This window comes from Ornithorhynchus anatinus, chromosome 20, assembly GCF_004115215.2.
Source record: "Ornithorhynchus anatinus isolate Pmale09 chromosome 20, mOrnAna1.pri.v4, whole genome shotgun sequence".
Taxonomy (NCBI): domain Eukaryota; kingdom Metazoa; phylum Chordata; class Mammalia; order Monotremata; family Ornithorhynchidae; genus Ornithorhynchus; species Ornithorhynchus anatinus.
In genome coordinates this window covers 21,123,261-21,141,956 of record NC_041747.1, presented here as the reverse complement: position 1 = coordinate 21,141,956, position 18,696 = coordinate 21,123,261, and the positions used below count along the sequence as shown (strand labels likewise).

At 43.2% G+C, this 18,696-nt stretch overlaps 1 protein-coding gene across 4 annotated transcripts; it reads right to left on the bottom strand.

Annotated features, from left to right (window-relative positions):
- Nucleotides 1-1,291: 1,291 nt before the first annotated feature.
- Nucleotides 1,292-14,678, bottom strand: LOC100078875 (collagenase 3-like). 4 transcript variants are annotated; one of them, XM_029048167.2, is made up of 10 exons: nt 14,482-14,678; nt 14,161-14,402; nt 12,664-12,710; nt 12,403-12,528; nt 9,834-9,995; nt 7,276-7,384; nt 5,902-6,035; nt 4,422-4,581; nt 3,004-3,107; nt 1,292-1,798 (listed from the first exon to the last, which is right to left on the bottom strand). In XM_029048167.2, exons 1-10 carry the CDS (start codon nt 14,626-14,628, stop codon nt 1,698-1,700), a joined length of 1,332 nt encoding a protein of 443 aa, XP_028904000.1. In that variant the 5' UTR covers nt 14,629-14,678; the 3' UTR covers nt 1,292-1,697. The 4 variants fall into 4 exon arrangements, with proteins under 4 accessions (XP_028904000.1, XP_007665029.1, XP_007665030.1 ...); XM_007666839.3 differs by having other exon boundaries at nt 12,664-12,812; nt 14,482-14,677; XM_007666840.3 differs by having other exon boundaries at nt 5,902-5,954; nt 12,664-12,812; nt 14,482-14,677.
- Nucleotides 14,679-18,696: the final 4,018 nt, after the last annotated feature.

Below are 18,696 nucleotides of genomic sequence, written 5' to 3'. Positions count from 1 at the left end.
CCAGCACTGTGCACCTTCCACTGGACCACCCTGCTTACTCTTCCTGCAGGAGATTTTCCCTATGTAACATTCACCTTTATAAATAGCTTAGTAGAGTGCTCTGCCCACAGTGTTATTTCTTGAGCACTTACTGTGTCCAGAACACTCCACTAAGTACTTGGGGGAATTCAATATAACAGAGTTGGTAGATTTACTCCCTTCCCATAGCCAGCCTACAGTCTAGCAGAAATAATCAGGTCCCACACGGGACTCACAGTCTAAGAAGGAGGGAGAATGGGTATTGAATCCCCATTTTGCCGATGAGGGAACTGAGGCACAGAGAAGTAAAGTGACTTGCTCAGGCTCATACAGCAGGTACTTGGAGGAGCGCGATTAGAATCCAGGGCCTCTGACTCCCAGGCCGGGGATCTTTCCATTAGGCCGATTTCTCCTCAACAAAGCAAATAACTAGCACTGATTGACTGACCGATAATCTCACCATCTGCAAACCAGAAGGACAACTCTGTAAACCACTGTCACTCTCAGAAACTCGGGCAAGATTCCAAGTGAAATTGATCCCTAAAAAGAACAATTAATCTCCCTGTCCCGGGGCTATGAGAGTTTAGAGGATTGCTACATCTGCCATCACATCGTAATGAGCTGACAGAAATGCTTATCAACACAAGTCCTTATCTCTCCCCGCCCATTGTTAGCCCTGAAAATCATTTCTCTCCATTTGGTACTATGTGTGATTTGATGTGTGGTTGAAAACCTTGGGCTGCCTCCGGCCGGGCCTCCTACCTGTCCTGCTGATGTTAAAAATGTTTCAAATAAACTAGCAGAATTGCCAACCGTCATGTGAGAGTGGGATAGGAGAATTCTCCTAGCGAGGCAATTGGTGTTTATATTTGATCTGGCAGCTAATTGGAAGCACTGCAGTAATCCTACAACATTCCCGTCCAAAAGAGAATTCCTTTAAAAGTACACTCTGTTAGAGCCAGGTGCCTTAGAAAGGGTCAAATCCGCCTCGGCGCAACCCAACCCAACAGGCACGTCAGTCCTGGCCTCGCAAGAAATACTAGCAAAAGGCTCCAGATCACGAATGAGCCACCTAACAGAGTTTGAATTTACTCGGATTCTGCCAATCTGAAATCTTTCAGGGCATTTACCTTCTGAACACTTGAATCGCTTTAAAACTTAGTCGGATGAGTTTGCTAGCTCGTTTGCACAACCTGATTAAATAGCCCCTCGTGGATAATGCCCCGTACCCACCCTTTGCCCCTGGAGGAATGAGATTTGGAGTAACACGAAGTCCATCAACCAGTAGCATTTATTGAATGATTGCTCTGTGCAGAGCGCTCTTCTAAGTGCTTGGGAGAATGCCCGTGCATGTGGTCTCTGGCTTCGAGGGGCTTGCAATGTAGAGAGGCAGCCAGACGCTAAAATAATATTCAGGGAAGAAGAAAACAACAGAGTTTGAGAACATGAGCTTAAGTACTTCCGGCCCCAATGGGGGCAAGGGACGGGGGACCCGAGAACCCAGATCGTGACGTCGTGGGAAGAGTTGAATAGAGTGGGATGATGAGAGATTGAGGTGGGATTCATGACAATTAATCACGTGCCATATTTATGCAGCATCGATGGCCGGTCACGGCCTGAACTCCGGGCCTAGTAGGTGACCCTCCGAGACTAGGCTTAGACACTGGACTTCCAGGGGGTCAGCAACGTAAGACGCAGCTTGCTTTTAGAGTCTGGGTGACCCGCCTTTGAGATATGCTATATTCCCACTGGGTGGATCCGGAGAAGAAGTAGATGGTTCCTTCAAGAGAAAGGAAATCGATTTTTTTTAGCACCTATTTTCTCGGGCTAATTTCATGATGATTTATTCATTTGATTACCCTGGTCTAGTGGAAAGAGTGGGGAAGCAACGTGGCTTAGTGGAAAGAGCGTGGGGTTGGGAGTCAGAGGTCGTGGGTTCTAATCCCTGCTCCGCCACTTGTCACCTGTGTGACTCGAGGCAAGTCACTTAACTTCTCTGGGCCTCAGTTACCTCATCTGTAAAGTGGGGATTAAGACTGTGAGCCCCACGTGGGACAACCGGATTACCCGTATTTACCCCAGTGCTTAGAACAGTGCTTGGCACTTAGTAAGCGCTTAACAAATATCATCATTTTAATATTACATCCTGGAAGTAAGAGGATTTGGGTTCTAATCCCACCTCTGCCACGTGCCTGCAGTGTGACCTTGGGCAAGTCATTTTAACTTCTCTGGGCCTCAGTTGCCTCATCTGGAAAATGGGGATTCAATACCCATTCTCCATCCTACTTAGACTGTGGGACAGGGACTGTGTCTGACCTGTTTATCTTGTATCTTCCCCAGAGCTTAGAACGGTGCTTCTGACAGTCGATCGCATTTGTTGAGCGCTTACTGTGTGCAGAGCACTGAGCTAAACACTTGGTAGAGTACACTATAACAGTATAACGGACACATTCCCTGCCCACAACGAGTTTACAGTCCAGACGGGGAGACAGACATTAATATAAATAAATTAAATTTATGGATCTGAACATAAGTCCTGAGGGGCTGGAAGGGGGCGGGATGACACATAATGAACACTTAGCAAAAGCCCCAGTTAATTAAGACTGAGTTTGGCTTGAAAGAAAGGGCAATAACACGCCCACTGCTCTACAGGTTGAAAAACAACCAGGAATACAACACACCATTCAGTAGTTTCTTCTCTTAAATGGGAAATATCTAGGTAACTGGTAGAAAATAACTAGGAGTGGAGTGGAAGAGACCAGTTTATTTTTAAACTCACTTCTAATCACTGTGGTATTCTCCTCAGCTAGTTTTAAAATGCCCAGTGTTTGCACAGGCACAGTGAGTCTATTTTTCAAATATCCTAACCTCACCTCCTGACTCCCTTCATTCAAACTTGTTCTACTGCCAAACTCTAAGCACTTGGATGCAATCTCAGACATATTTAAAGACAGCATTCAGTCAGGTGGGGAGGGGGACACTTGCCATTTTGTTGGTATGCTGCATCTAGGTCATTCCCAATTCCTGGAAAATCATTCTGGATGAGTTTAGGATAACCTTCTTCCAGACTTAGTCTTTCATCACTGTACCTGGAATAAAATGAAGACTCTTGCCAAAACTTTTCGTTTCTGGTCATTTCTGTCCTAAGGTCCTTTAGGCACTGAAGACTAACAAAACATCCTCCTGTCTGAGCTTTCAGGTAAATTTGGCCATATATTCCTAAAAAATACCTTTTTCTAAAACAAAAAGAAGAATTTGCAAAGGAATTATTTTAAATATAAAGTAATTCTATGAAAAAATAGTAAAACCTAAGCAACTATTATGCATCATGCAGCTAGAAGCAGCATAGCCTAGTGGAAAGAGCACGAGCCCGGAATCATAAGACTTAGGTTTTAATCCTGTCTTCTCCATTTATCTGCTGGGTGATCTTGGGCAAGTCACTTAACTTCTCTGGCCTCAGTTTCCTCATCTACAAAATAGGGATCCAATACCTGTTTTCTCTCCTAGACTGTGAGCGCCTTGTGGGTCCTGATTATCTTGTGTCTACACCAGAGCTTAGTAAAGAGCTTGGCACACAGTAAGTGCTTAGCAAGTACCACAGTTACTATTATATCAATAGTAGAATTTATTGAACACCTACCTATTTATTGTTTGCAAGGCACTGGCTAAGCATTTGGAAAAGTTTAAATAAATTAGTAAACTTGGCCCTTACCCACAAGAAGATCACAAACTAGTGGGGGGCAGATAGAAATAGAGACAGTAGAGTGAATTACAAGTGGAAAGAGCACAGGCCTCGAAGTCAGAGATTTGGGTTCTAATTCTGTGCCTGTCAGTTGTCTGCTCTGTGACCTTGGGCAAGTCAATTAACTTCTCTGTGCCTCAGATTCCTCATCTGTCAAATGGGATTCAATACCTGTTCTCCTTCCTATTTCCACTGTGATCCCCAAGAGGAGCAGGGATTGTGTCTAATCTGACTGTCTTGTATCCAACCCAGCATTTAGTGCCAAGTGGAAAGAAAAATGCGCCTGGGCATGAGTTAGTGCTTAAGTAACAGGGTGTGCAAGATAGGTACGTAAGTGCTATAGAAAGTTATGAGTACTTAAGGGCCGAAGTGGCAGATGTAACGGGGGATACAAAGTAGGGAGATTAGAAAATTAATCGAGCAGATTTATTGGAGATGTGATTTCAGAAGGTCCTTGAAGGTGGAGAGAGCTGGGGTCTGTCAGCTATAAACGGGAGGATCTGAGCAAGAGGTGAGGAGGTTAGCTTGACTCTAATTTAATTCTCCCTCCCTTCCTCTTTACAGTCTTTCTTTCAATCCTCCATCCTCCTCTGGGCGATGAATAAGAATTTGCAAGTATCTGTGGATTGATATGCAGAGTCTTCCATCTCTGATTGCGTACCTCCAGTATTTGTTTCCAGTGAAAAAAGTAGTCATTGCAGCTTGGGTGTCATGGACAGCAGCATCAATTTTCCCAATGTATTTTGGAAATCCTAGTTCGCTGAGTCCTTTGGGATAATCATCCAGGACCACATGACCTCGAAGGGCCCAAAACTTGTCTCCTGAATAAAGCATTGGTTAAAATTAATCGCGCATTTATTGCCTACTGTGTGCAAAGCAGTTGGGAGGGTATAATATAAGGCAATTGGAAGACACATTCCTTGCCCACAGTGATCTTTCAGTCTAGAGGTAGGGCTTGTAACAATTTTTGAAGACTCTATGCACAGCACACTTAAACTCAATTTATTTTGTCACAGAACTCCATATTGCTGCCCCAGACTAAACTCTCATTTCCCCACCCTGTCCACCTATCCACCCCCAGATCCATTTCCCCACATGCACCTGGGTTTGTACCCCTTGAGAACTAGGTTATTTAAACCCCCAGCCTCATAGAAAATATGTAAATATCCTTATACTCTGGCACTTGCCCTACCTGTAACTTATTTTAATGTCTTCCCCCACCTCTAGAATGTAAGCTCCTCGAGGGCAAGGATCACATCTACGATCTCTATTTTACTGTAGTCTCCCAAGTGTGCTTAGTATAGTGTCCTGCGTTCAGTAAATGCTCAAAACATACCGTGGATTGATCAATTGGTTAATTGAGAAGAGACTCCCTCAATTCAGGTAGGGGTCTGTTGGGATCTGAATTCAGGAAGTTTTCTTATGTAATAAACACAGGGTAAATCCTTCAAAAAGACAAATTTTGCTGGCAAGGTGGCTCAATGGAAAGAGCACCGGGCAAAGAGTTCAGAGACCCCCATTTCTAAATCCCAACTCTGCCACTGATCTACTGGCTACTCAGGTTGGGCAAATCACTCTTTGAGTCTCAGTTTTCTCATCTGTAAAGTGGAGATATGATACCTGCTTGCCCTCCCTCTTAGATACATATGGACAGAAAATGGCTCTGATCTGATTATGCTCTATCTCCTCAAGTGCTTAGTACAATCCTTGACCTAGAGTGAGCATTTAATGCTTACCATAATTCACTAAGTGATATGCGTAGGGATGCCATATTCATATGACGTATATGCATATGGGGAGCAACATGGCCTAGTGACCAGAGCCCGGGCCTAGAAGTCAGAAGGACCTGGGTCTAATTCTGCCTCTGCCACTTGTCTGCTGTGTGACCTTGTGCAAGACACTTTACTTCTCTATGCACCAGTCTCCGCATCTGTAAAATGGGGGTTGAGATTGTGAACCCCATGTAGAACAGGGACAGTGTCCAACCTGATTCTCTAGTGTCTCAGAAAAGTGCTTGACACATAGTGAGTGGCTAAACAAATACCATCATCATAGGCATAGACATTTAGAAAGAGATTGATACCTATATTCCTAAGGGACTTTTTCAGACTGAACTACAGCACAAAAGAGAAGTCAGTCACCTCCAAATATGAACACAAGGTCTTTTCCAGGGTCTTCATAAGCTGCATCGATCCTGTGTGGAAGATTTGGCCAAAATGCGTGAATGGGCAGGGCTTTTTCTTCGATCAACTGGGGATGCTGTCGCCAGAAGAATCTAATATTTTAAAAAGAAAATCAGTTCTGGGGAGAAACCGTCTCTTAGCTCACGATACGGGGAAGCCTCTAGAGGGAAGAGAAACTCAGTAAAAAGAAAGATATAGGATCTATAGGAAAATGTTCCCAAAATAAACCAGAGGAGAGTGATGCTACCATTATTAGTAGGAGGAATCGGCCACTCCCTAACTCTCCCTGAAAATCCTGAAAATCTAGACTATAGAGATTGGGTTCATCTGTGATCCTTTCAGCCTTCACCTTAGCCACAAATTCACAAAGAAAAAGCAGAATTGATTTATAGTATCAAGCATATATATATATATATATATATATATATATATATATATATCGCTGCTTTTGGTTTTTGAGGACACCGCTGACAATGATCAGGCTTAAGAATACAAGAAAAATGCAAGTGGATCCATTTAAATGGTCTAAACTCTTTTTGAAACTGTAGACTGTAAGCTGGTTGGGAGCAGGAAACATTTCTACTAACTCTGAAGTATTGTACTTTCCCAAACCACTTTATTGCACAGCTCTGTACACTGTAAACACTCAATAAATATTTTCGATTGATTGAATGAATTGATAGATTTTGCCTGCACAGCATCCTTGAGGAATTAATTTTACTTTCTGTGTGAAGTTCTTCTTCACTCTCTCTCTTTTTATATTATTACGATGCTATTATTATGTTATTCTTATGTTATCATGATTATATTTTATAATCAGTCGTATTTATTGAACACTTACTATGTGCAGAGCACAATACTAAACGTCTGTTCCCACAATCTGGAGGACTGATGAGCTGATTGGTCTCCAGCAGTGAAGCATTGCATCATCAGTGGTATTTATTGAGCGCTTACTATACGCAGAGCACTGTACTAAGCTCTTCGGAGAGTACGATACAACCGAATTGGCCGATACAACCCCTGCCCACAGTGAGCTTACAGTCTAAAGGGACCCAGAAAAATTTAGTATCATATCTGAACTTGGAAATGACATGCTGTACACTCCCTTCTCAGATTCTAAACTAGTCCTAATCCCAATTCCTAAGGGTATCCATTCCTCCCCTCCCGACAATGACCACTGACTTGTCAGTGACAGGATAGAGCTGCAGAAAAACTTTCCCACGGTTTCTTAGTGACAAACCCACAGCCTTAACTACAGGATCTTAAAGATGGAATGACCGTGCAAGGAACAGTTCTGTGAAAGAAATTAAGTTTTAAAAGTGAAATTCTTACGTATCTTTAAAGATCAATTTTTCTCCACGTAAATTCGTGATAGCATCAACTGTGAAGTTTGGATCACACTTCTTTGGAGCTTTGCTACCTATTCCTCTTTTTCTTGGTCCTGCAAACAAGGCAGCAAACAAAACGTTCATTCTTCCTCGTTACATTCCAAATTTACTTCTTTTCCAGAAATGGGCACACACATAAGCTCGTTATGGGCTAATTCTGTTGTACTGAACTCTTCCAAGCTCTAAATACAGTGTACCACACATAATAAGCATTCGATAAATATGACTCCAGCATTTTTGTGAAAGAAATCCTGAAACAGAGCTCTTCAGAGTCATAGACTATGCATGGTCTGAGTTCTAGGTCTTACTCTCAGATCTTTTTACACACACAAGCTCCACGAAACTATATTCGAAAAGCTTGTGGTTGTTCCTAAAGTTAAAAACTGTAGCTGGAAGAAAACTTTAATGGCAGTTAACGGATTTAGGTTTTATTGCCGACCAAACTGAATGATCTTGGACAGCTTATGTAAACCTTCTTCGTCACCTTATTCCCATCTGTGAGATGGGGACATTAATATCTGTCCCTTCCTGAGAGAGATATATTGAGGGTTAAATGTAATAATGAATGAAAAAGAGCTTTGAAGTAGAAGTTCAGACTTGGGGTACTCGTTACCATCTGCCAAGAAAGGACTAGGATCACCCCCTCCTGAGAGGGAGACATCTATTTTTCTACACATACTGAAACATCAACTGATACATTAAATGGTTATCCTGAGAGTTTTTACAAAATTTCCATCCACCAATTAAATATGGTTCTAGTCAGGACTTAAATAAAGAAAAGTGATTCTCCCTCACTCCCTGATAAAGGAACTGGGTATTTAATGAATGGAAGGGGATGAAATGGAATGGGATGCATTACAATAGGGCGCAGTGGATAGAGTATGGGCCTGGGAGTCATGAGGTCATGGGTTCTAATTCTGGCTCCAACTTGATTAACTTGTATCTAACCCCAGCGCTTAGGCCAGTGCTTGGTACATAGTAAGTGCTTAGCAAATACCATAATTATTATTTTATTATTATTATTATTATTACTCAGAACTGGGGACACTCTCTATATTGAATTCTGAACTATACAACTCAATAAAAAGGATATAAAGAATTTTAAGAGAACCTATGAAAAGCAGCATTGTCTGTGGATAGAACATGGCCTGAGAGTCAGAAGACCTTGGGTTCTAATTCTGGTTCCACCACTTGTGTACTGTGAGATCTTGGGCACGTCACTTTGCTTCTCTGTCCTTTAGCTGCCTCAGCTGTGAAATGGAGATTAAGACTGTGGGCCTCAGGTGGGACATGGATGATTTCCAACTAGATTAGGTTTCTATCTACCCCAGTAGGTTATTACAGTGCCTGGCACATAGTAAATGTTTTATGAATACCATAAAAAAAGTTTATGAAGAGAAGCAGCATGATTTAATAGAAAGAGCACCGCTCTGGGAGTAGGAGGACTTGGGTTCTAATCCCTGCTCCACCATTTGTCTATGTGACCTGGAACAAGTGGTTTAACAAGTCAGTTCCCTCATCTGCAAAATGGGGATTCAACATCTGTCCTCCCTCCTACTTAGAATACGAACCCCACGTGAGACTTGATTATCTTGTATCTACTCCAGCATTTAGTACAGCGCTTTAGACACATAATAAGAGCTTAACAAGCACCACCATTATCATTACAGAGATGATTAAGGGGTTGGAAAATCTCTAAAGATTAACAGTGAACCAGAAAAAGTGATGTCTATCGGATGGCAGCAGTGTTCAGCTATAAGGCAGGTTACAAAGATAATTCAACAGGCTTCCCCACCTCCACTAAGGATAGAAGGCTTAGGTCCACTAGGCATTTCTTGGCAACTGTGTGTTGTTAAGCATCAGAGGGTTATTAAGGAGATTGATATCTTTTTTCATATAGTATTACAATATGTTGGACACTGTACTAAGCTCTGGTACAAACTAATCAGATTGGACACAGTCCATGTTCCTCATAAGGCTCACAATATCAATCCCCATTTTACAGTTGAGGTCACTGAGGCACAGGGGAGCAAAGCGACCTGCACAAGATCGCAGAGCAGACAAGTGGCAGAGCCGAGATTAGATTTCAGGTCCTTCTGACTCCCAGGCCCGTGCTCTATCCACCAGGCCACAGTGCTTCTTTTCTTAATTCCCCTCTGACTCCATGGAGATCGGGGGACTGAGTAGATGACCTCTTTAAGGTTCATCATTCTGGCAAACATCCAGTTCTGTAATTTCAAGTCATACACCCAGTTCTCCTATAATTCGGCCAGGGATTAGGTTCTTGTACTGCAATATTCACCCATGTCAAACCCCATACATATCTTTAGGCAGGCAACTCCTTCTTACAACTTTTTGTTCGTATCCCAACTCTCACTGTTGGAAGAATAGACATAACAGGAATTCTCACTAAAATGCAGAGGGAAAACACGTTAGGGCGGAGCAGACAGCATTAGACTAGAAAGAGAAGAATTAAAGTTAATCACCAGAACTACCGCATACCATAGAGAGCGCGGATGCCCTTGATGTCATCTTCGGAGAGAATATTGCCTTGCGGATGTGTATACTTGTAGATGGGGTACATGAGTGATTCAGGATCACTAGAGTGCTGAAGACCCAAAGCGTGACCCAGTTCGTGAGCAGCAACGGCGAACAGATTGAAAGCTGCAAGAAAATAAAAGATTTTGCAAACTGGACCAAAGTGGATTTCTCCTCCAAATGCTCTTTTGTCATTTCGTTTCCATCGATCAGTAGTATTTACTGAGCACTTGATGAGTGCTGGAAACTGCACTAAGTGCTTGAGAGAGGACAATACAGCTGAAAGACTCTATCCCTGCCCATTGCTTTAAATTTTTATTCACTGTAAAGTCAGGCAACAGTCAGTCAATCGTATGTATTGAGCGCTTACTGCGTGCTGAGAATTGTACTAAGTGCTTGGGAGAGTACATTATAACAGACACATTCCCTGCCCGAAAATGATCTGACAGTCCAGAGAGGCAGACAGACATGAAGAGAAATAGAGATATTACAGATATGCACCTAAGCGCTGTGGGGCTGGGAGCGGGGATGAAGAAAGGGAGCAAGTCAGGGCGACACAGAAGGGAGTTGAAGAAAAGGAATAGAGGGCGTAGACAGGGAAGGCCTCTTGAAGGAGATGTGCCTTCAATAAGGCTTTGAAGGGATGGGGGGAGAGTGATTGTCGGTCGGATAGGAGGAGGTTCAACAGAGAAGCTCCCGCTATCTTGTGAGTTCCCTTTAACCTTTTGCCTTCTGGCAGCCCCCAGCCCACCCCCTCCACCCCCTGACCCAGTCAGCACAGAGCAGAGTAGGGTCAAATTTTCTGGGCCTTCCCCTAAGAAATACTGGAACCAGACCCTGCCAACATTAGCTACGAGCAGATCTTGAATCCAATTGTGAGTTCAGGAAACAGTGAGGTCTAGTGGAAAAAACCCAGGCCTGGGAGTCAGAGGACCTGGATTCTGATCCCATCTCTGCCATTGGCTACTGTGTGACATTGGACAAGTCACTTTAGTTCTCGGTGCCTCTGTTTCCTCATTTGTGAAATGGGGATTAAATCCTATTTCCTAGTATGTAGATGGTGAGCCACAAATGTGACAGGAAGTATATGTCTGGCTTGATTATATTGTATCTCTTCCAGACCTTAGTACAGTGCTTTGCACATAGTCGGCACTTAACAAATAGCATCCTTAAAAAAGCCTTTCAGACAAGCATGAAATCCTGGCTTGCACACCTCCTACTGTAACAGTTACTTAGGTTTGCAAATTCAGTCCAAATCAGGATCTGGCAACTTATTTTAACACCTGAAAATATGCTTTGTGTATGTAAACATTAGGATCCTTTCACCACACTCTTGCATGGACATGACTCCATGACATATTCTCTATTCCCGAGGGACAAAAATCAGGTAGGATTAAATGTAAGAGCATCAACACATAACAGCCGGAGTGTTTATGGCCTCAAAACTGTGGCTTTGGAGCTTCCTCTCTGTCTCCTTGATGGCTGTTTTTTGGATAACTTGGAAAGCCACTGGTTGTGGTGACTGATCTATGCCCTTAAAATTCACAAAACCATTTTCTCTCAATTGGGAGAAATTGATGTTAGTGATTTGGGCTAAATTTTTAAGTTTGTTTATTAAGCCCATCCCAGCTAAATTTCCTTTGGCTACTGAGTCATCATCTTAGCTCATGATGGGCAGGGAATGTGTTGGTATTTTGTTAAGCGCTTACTATGTGCAGAGCACTGTTCTAAGTGCTGGGGGAGAAACAGGGGAATCAGGGTGTCCCACATGGGGCTCACAGTCTTAATCCTCATTTTACAGATGAGGTAACTGAGGCCCAGAGAAGTGAAGTGACTTGCCCACAGTCACACAGCTGACAAGTGGCAGAGCTGGGATTCTGGTAATGTGTCTGGTAATTCTGATGCACTGTACTCTCCCAAGGGTTTCAAATGGTGCTCTGCATATAGTAAGCACTCAATAAACGCCACTGATTAATTGATTGATTAATAATTGTGGTATTTGTTAAGAACGCATTATACGCCAAGGGCTGTACTAAGTGTTGGGGTAGATACAAGATAATCAGGTCCCACACTGGACTTACAGGATAAGTAGGAGGGAGGACAGGTATTGAATCCCCATTTGCAGATGAAGAAACTGAGGCACAGAGAAGTTAAGTGACTTACCCAAAGGCACACAGCAGTGAGAAGCAGCATGGCTTATGGAAAGACCACAGCCTTGGGAGTCAGAGGTCATGGGTTCTAATCCCAGCTCTGCCACTTGTCAGCTGTGTGACTTTGGGCAAGTCACTGAACTTCTCTGTGCCTCAGTTACCTCACCTGTAAAATGGAGATTGAGACTGTGAGCCCCATGTGGGATAACCTGATTAACTTGGGTCTACCCCAGCGCTTAGAACAGTGTTTGGCAAATAGTAAACACTTAAAAAATACTATTATTATTATTGAGTGGCAGAGCTGGGATTAGAACCCAGATCCTTTGACTTCCAGGCCTGTTCTTTTTCCACTAGGCCATGGTGATTCCCTTTAAAATCTTTACCTTTAAAATCATTTGTCCAAATTTCATCATCATCAAAATGGATATCTCCTCCAAGACCTCTCCCAGGAGGAAAAGCATGAGCCAGTTTCCCGAGAGGCCCATCAAAAGGGAAAAAATCACCATGTTCTGAAAGGAAAACAAACTGATAAACAAGCAAGTAGTAGTGACCTTCAGATCAACTCTATGTTGGAAAAACCATTGGGATCAAGCAAATTTGACCAATTGAAAACAAAACAAAAAAATCACTTTTGTTTTGGTTACCTTTGGTGCCAAAGGCGATCATGATGTCAGCAGTGCCACGGGAAATCCTGGTGAAATTGAGTAAACTCTCATCACTCCAAGCTTTAAATGCCCCTTGGATGGCTTGGTCTACAGTTTCCTGACTTAGATCTTGAGTGTAATTTGTAATTCTGTCCAAACCATAGAAATGATTCAGAAAAGTTTCCCCGTTACTCATCATAGTGTATTCCAATAAAGAAAATCCCTTTCTCTTTGTCTGGCTTTTTTTTTTTTTCAAAAATGCATCTGAACCGTTTTTATATGTCCAGTAGGAAGCAGTCCCCAATACTGAGACATCTTGAAAGGCCAAAACAAGTTTGTATAGAAAACAAATATTTTCTGAAGTTTTTACAAATACTTAGTTCCTCTTTGCTCTCCTGGAACTCCACAAAGCCTAATCCCAAACTGAGATCATTATCTACAGATCTCTTGCCTGACAAATAATTACCTCAATGTCTTTCTTCATCTGTGTCTCCCCCGATTAGACTGTAAGCCCGTCAAACGGCAGGACTGTCTCTATCTGTTGCCGACTTGTTCATTCCAAGCGCTTAGTACAGTGCTCTGCACATAGTAAGCGTTCAATAAATATTATTGAATGAATGAATGAATCTGTGGCATTTCATTTCAGAAAAATTATTTTTTAAGCAAAGCCAACCTTGATAACTGAGTTGTAAATATTCTGTGGCTTCCATTAAAACAAATTTGAAACAAGATTAAACCAAGAAAAAGCATCAGCCCGTTACAATGGATTTCCCAGCACAAATATCAAATGGGAAAGCTTTGTTTTTCTACAGTGTTTTAGGAAAGTTAAAAAAGACTGAGACCCCCCATGAAGGAGAACAAAGCCCAGTTTGAGAAACTAAAATTCAGAATCCTCAAGTTTCTTACCAGCTCTAATTCTTCCATGATTCTGGCAGGCGTACAAGCCAGTCTCCAGTTAAAAAACATTTACCTTTGTTAAGATATTGCATATGAGGCAAAGGAAATATTTCTAGCTTTGAACTATCTATCTAGTTATCTAGCTTTTACAACTCTAGAGGGGATATACATCCAAAATCTAAAAGTGCAATTTCACTTGAAACCTATGGTTTTCCAATTGGAACCTCCAGACTTGACATAACCATAAATGGGCTTTGCAGTAGAAAACCAGGCCTATTGCCACTTGGCCACTTGGATCTGGAGTTTTGCTAAAGAGAGAGATCACACTGCTAACCCTTGGAGAGTTTGAAGGCTGCTTCCTTGCCTTTCTGGCATATCGTGGGCAGGGTAAGAATCTACCAAATCTATTATTTTGTACTCTCCCAAGCATTTAGTACAACGCTCTGCACACAGTAAACACTCAATTAGCACGACTGGTTGATTGAGGGGCAACTATTATTTTCTATTTTTTCATCTGAGTTAAAAAAAAAAACCACACTCGTGTTTTCAAAAAGGAAAAGAAAATTATAGCATGAAAAAAATTCCAAAAAGTCAATGTACCTGTATGTTAAGTTGTGGGTGAGCCACTTTAGTTTCCTGGGGAATAAATTGAATTCCACCACGTCGGGAACTCCACACCTCGGCTGCTTCATGAGATCTAAGGTTTCTGGACTCAGGTGACCTGTGGCAGTCAGGCCGAAGAAAGACTGCATGTGTTGGAGCTTACTTTCTGCCACAAAGGAGTTCCGTGTCTTCAGCCCACCGGAACTCAAGGGGAGTTGGTAAAACGTGTTCAGGTAGTTCTAAAAAGGAACAGCCCATCGGCCCGTTAAGAGAGGTGGAATCGCAAGCTTAAAACAATTTCCGGGGGTAGGGGGTTACCTCAGCAAGGTGCAGGGCATCATCCGGGAAGGGATCCGAGCGAGGGGCGAACGGGAGAGTCAGGGACCAGGAGAAGATGAGATTCCAGAGAAGGAAGATGTGGAGCATGCTCACGGCCCGCTGCATTTTGGTTCCAGAGATCACCATGAAGGAGTTAGAGGCCTTGCTTAAGCTTAGGTCATCCTGATCCCCTTTTATAAGGCTAAAGCAGAAGGCATGTGGTTCGTCTCTTATCCTAATGCTGTTTGTGCTCCCATATTTTCAAGGACAAAAGCGTCTCTAGCACATTCTTTTAACTAAAATCAAACGCTGCGGTTTGAAAAATCAGAGCAAAGCCCTCTTCTCCTGGATGAATGACCTTCATGCTGCCTATCATCCTTGTTTTCAGGCTTCCCACTCGACGGACAGCTGATGTCGGTGAAACCTTCTCTCGCCCATTAAACTCCTTCTCGTTCTCCCTCCTCGTAGACTGTCAGACCCATGTGGGACAGGAACTGTGTCCCACAGGATTATCTTGTCACTACTTCAGTGCTCAGAACAGTGCTTGTTAAGGAATCCCTTTTCAAATACCACAATAAGTGTTCTAGACTGCCACTGCCTCTCAATCTCTCTGAGAAAGTCAAACGATTTGTCATTCCACAGACTCAAATCAAGACCAGAAAGTTCACAGGGCAACCAATCAATTGCATTCACTGAGTGCTTACTGTGTGCAGAACGCGCTCCTAAGCGCTTGGGAGAGTACACTATAACAGGGTTGCTTCAGTGAGCTTGGGGTCTACAGGGCATGACGCTGGAATTTCTCTCTGTGTGGGTCCTGTGGACCATTTTTCTTTGTGTCCTGATTTTCACACTCCCTACCTGAATGGATATCTCCAGTTGAAGGGATTGAGGCACTCCAGAATGCCTTGCCAAGTAAGCAGTAAGGAGATGTGCTCATTCATTTCCACAATTTTCTTTCCAAAATTTCAAAAACAGCAGCCAACAGAAACTGTGAGCCGGACGTAGCACTGTTTATGCAGATGTGCAAATGTGGGCAGAACGGGGGAATTTCTGGGCAAATGTGGACAAAACTGGGGAATTTCATGCAAATGAGTGAGGACACGATATGAGCCCATGGAATTTCTCTTGCTAACCATTTCAACATCTTGGAAAAATCTTCACCTGCTTGTTAGCAGTTGGTTACTCTCCACCCGAACTGAAATTCATTCATTCATTTAATCGTATTTATTGAGCGGATGACTGAGGCATGGAGAAGTTGTGACTTGCTCAAGTCACAAAGCAGACGAGCGGTGGGGGCCAGGATTAGAACCCAGATCCGTTCTCTCTCTACTAGATGACATGGCTTGACACGCTTCTGATTGATTCACTGACTCTCAGGCCACTTTGGCATGGATCGTGTCAATGGTCTGAGCAGGTTAAAGAAAGCTGGGTGACCCAATCTGAGCCATTAGGGCAATAGACAAGATTTTATTTGCACTGTTTGACTCCATCTCCTTAATGAGCCACTTGTCTCTGGCAGAAGACCTGACCCAATTTCCCTAGTTCAGATAAGCAACGTTTTCTTTTCCATGGGAATGTATCTCACTCCAGGATGTAGCTTGCAGTAAAACACTGCTTCCTCTTGAAGATGTTTTTGGTCCACCTCACTGTTCGGTGAGGGACCGTGGGATGACTCTGAACTTCAGTTTGGTTTCTTAAAATGGGGAGAACAATCCTGACCAACCTCAGGGGTCGGAGCCAAAGAGCATTAATCTTTATCCCGTGTTGTGAGACTGCTACCACACTGCACAAGGTTTACATTATAACGGGCCTGAGTTCCGTGACAATAGGGACGGAGCATTCTGGGCCCGGAAATCCATGAAATCAAATAGGCCTGTCGACCTGTATGCCCTGCCCACTCCAACTTTAGTAATAATGTTGGTATTTGTTAAGCGCTTACTAAGTGCAGAGCACCGTTCTAAGCGCTGGGGGAGAGACAGGGTAATCAAGTTGTCCCACGTGAGGCTCGCAATCTTCATCCCCATTTTACAGATGAGGTAACTGAGGCACAGAGAAGTTAAGTGACTTGCCCACAGTCACACAGCTGACAAGTGGCAGAGCAGGGAGTCGAACCCCTGACCTCTGACTCCGAAGCCCAGGCTCTTTCCACTGAGCCACGCTGCTTCTCTAATCAACCCCTCTCCATGGCTCTTTGAAAGTTCCCCATGGCTTCCCTGTTCCCTCTCCCCACACCCCTGATCCCACCCCCTGTCCTTCACCATCCTTTCCCTTCCCCCTCCATTGGATCAGCTCCATATCCATGACTGGCCCTTGCAGTTTTTTTAATACGTCGTATCACCCCCCCCACCATGGCTTCCCTGACTTAACCTCCTACCCCTTCCCCCTCAGCCCCCCTTACCGGGGTCATAATGGACTGACCCTCCCACCCTTTCCCCGCTGCTTCCTCTAGACTGTAAGCTCGTTATGGGCAGGGAACATGTCTGCTAATTCTGTTGTATTATACTCTCCCAAAAGCTTAGTACAATGCTCTGCACACAGTAAGAGCTCGATAGAAACGACTGAATGAATGAAAATACAGTCGGGCTGGGGCCGGGGGAAGCTCTGCATAGGGATGATGGAGATGGAGAGGAGGGGGACGGGGATAGGATGTAGGGAGAGGTTCAAAATATCTGGGCAAGGTGGGACAGTAAGGAGCAGACAAGGGAGAGGGGAGAACAGAATTTTCCTATCAACAACACGGAAAACAGCGCACACAGTATTCGTCAGAAAGCAAAGCAAAATTTGCCACGTGGTCATGTAAGTGGACCAACTGAATCAGAGACAGCTTATGAACTCCCAGTGCTCGAAAATGACCAGGATAAAAGACACTTCAAGGGTTTTTTTTAAGCCATCTCCCTGACTTCAAACAGGAGTTCATCAAAACTAGTCATTAAAGATCAAGAAGCAGAAGGAGTAGAATTTAAAATGATAGTTCCTCTACAAGTAATTTATCTGTCTCCCTCACTAGGTTGTAAGCTCCCTGAGGACTTAAATCATCTTTATGAATTCTACCGTACTCTCTCAAGATCATAGTACGGTGCTCTGTACAGGGTAAGTGCTCAATAAATTCTATTGATTGACTGGAGTCAGGAAGCTCTTTCTAGCCAAATCCTTAATCCGTTTTCCTATTATTTAAGTACATTCTCTCTCATTCTGACTGTTGTTGAAATGGAGACATTCAGCACATTCCATATATTATTTCGTCCTGTACTGTAAATAAAAATTGCCAGAAGGACCTTCCTTCTCTCACTACATCATCCCTGTCAGTTTGCTTTTCTCCTGGCTAAATATCCCCAATCTCAAATCGTTTCCTCACGGACTCTCCTCCAATTAATTCAACACATTATTAATGGGGGATAGAGTTCTGCATTTATGCACAAAAAATAACCTCAACAACATCAATCAGTGGTATTTATTGAGTGCTTACAGTGTACACGAAGAGCTTGTTCAATATAACAGATTTGGTAGATGTAGTCTTTAGAGATGATCAAGAGAGAAAAGTGAAGGGAGTAGAAGGGGAATATCTCTATAGTGAGCACTAAGGATCTTCTCTGGCTCCATTTTTCCTCTGTGGAAAACCCAAACTCATCCAAAGCTGGAGATTTCCTTCCCAAGTCCAGAGCAGCCCTATGGATTCTCCATTCCCCATTGTATATGAGAATGGGAGCTCCCAAAATATGCATCTCTCCTGGAATCTGGACTACGCTAGGGGAAAGAGAAATGAATAGAGGAGAGACAGAAGGAACCAAATTTTCCCAGTGAGTAAGCTCCTCCGTGATACTTCTGGTGGCTGCATTAATTCTTTGAGTCCCTTAGACTACTATTGAGACGGTGATTACTTCACTGAGCAAAAACAAACCTGAGGGATTTAGGGTGTTTCTCTCCCTCCCAGCCAGCTTCCAAAGAGAAGGAAGCAAGGGTCATTGTAAATCAAGGAAACCCACAAAGGAAACGAAAAAAAAAATTGCAGAGTGGGTGGCTCAAACCTGAGGGTCATTAAACTGCATTCATTTTCACTTAAGGACATTACATGTAACGTATTATGAACTGATTAGATTTAAGGTACAGGGAGAGACAGAAATAATGTGAGTCATGTTCCCAGGCACTAACGCCAGACGGAATCTGTGGTTTATAGCGAACAAAAACAGAATTGATAAGGGGAGTTTTGCCAAACTG

Excerpts from the sequence above, each read along its gene's own strand:
- LOC100078875 (XM_007666839.3), bottom strand. The coding sequence starts at position 14,628 with ATGGTGATCTCTGGAACCAAAATGCAGCGGGCCGTGAGCATGCTCCAC. Across the intron at positions 9,996-12,402 it reads TTGGACAAATGATTTTAAAG|CTTTCAATCTGTTCGCCGTT; the intron begins GTAAAGATTTTA and ends ATTTTCTTGCAG. Across the intron at positions 6,036-7,275 it reads AAATTGATCTTTAAAGATAC|ATTCTTCTGGCGACAGCATC; the intron begins GTAAGAATTTCA and ends TTAAAATATTAG.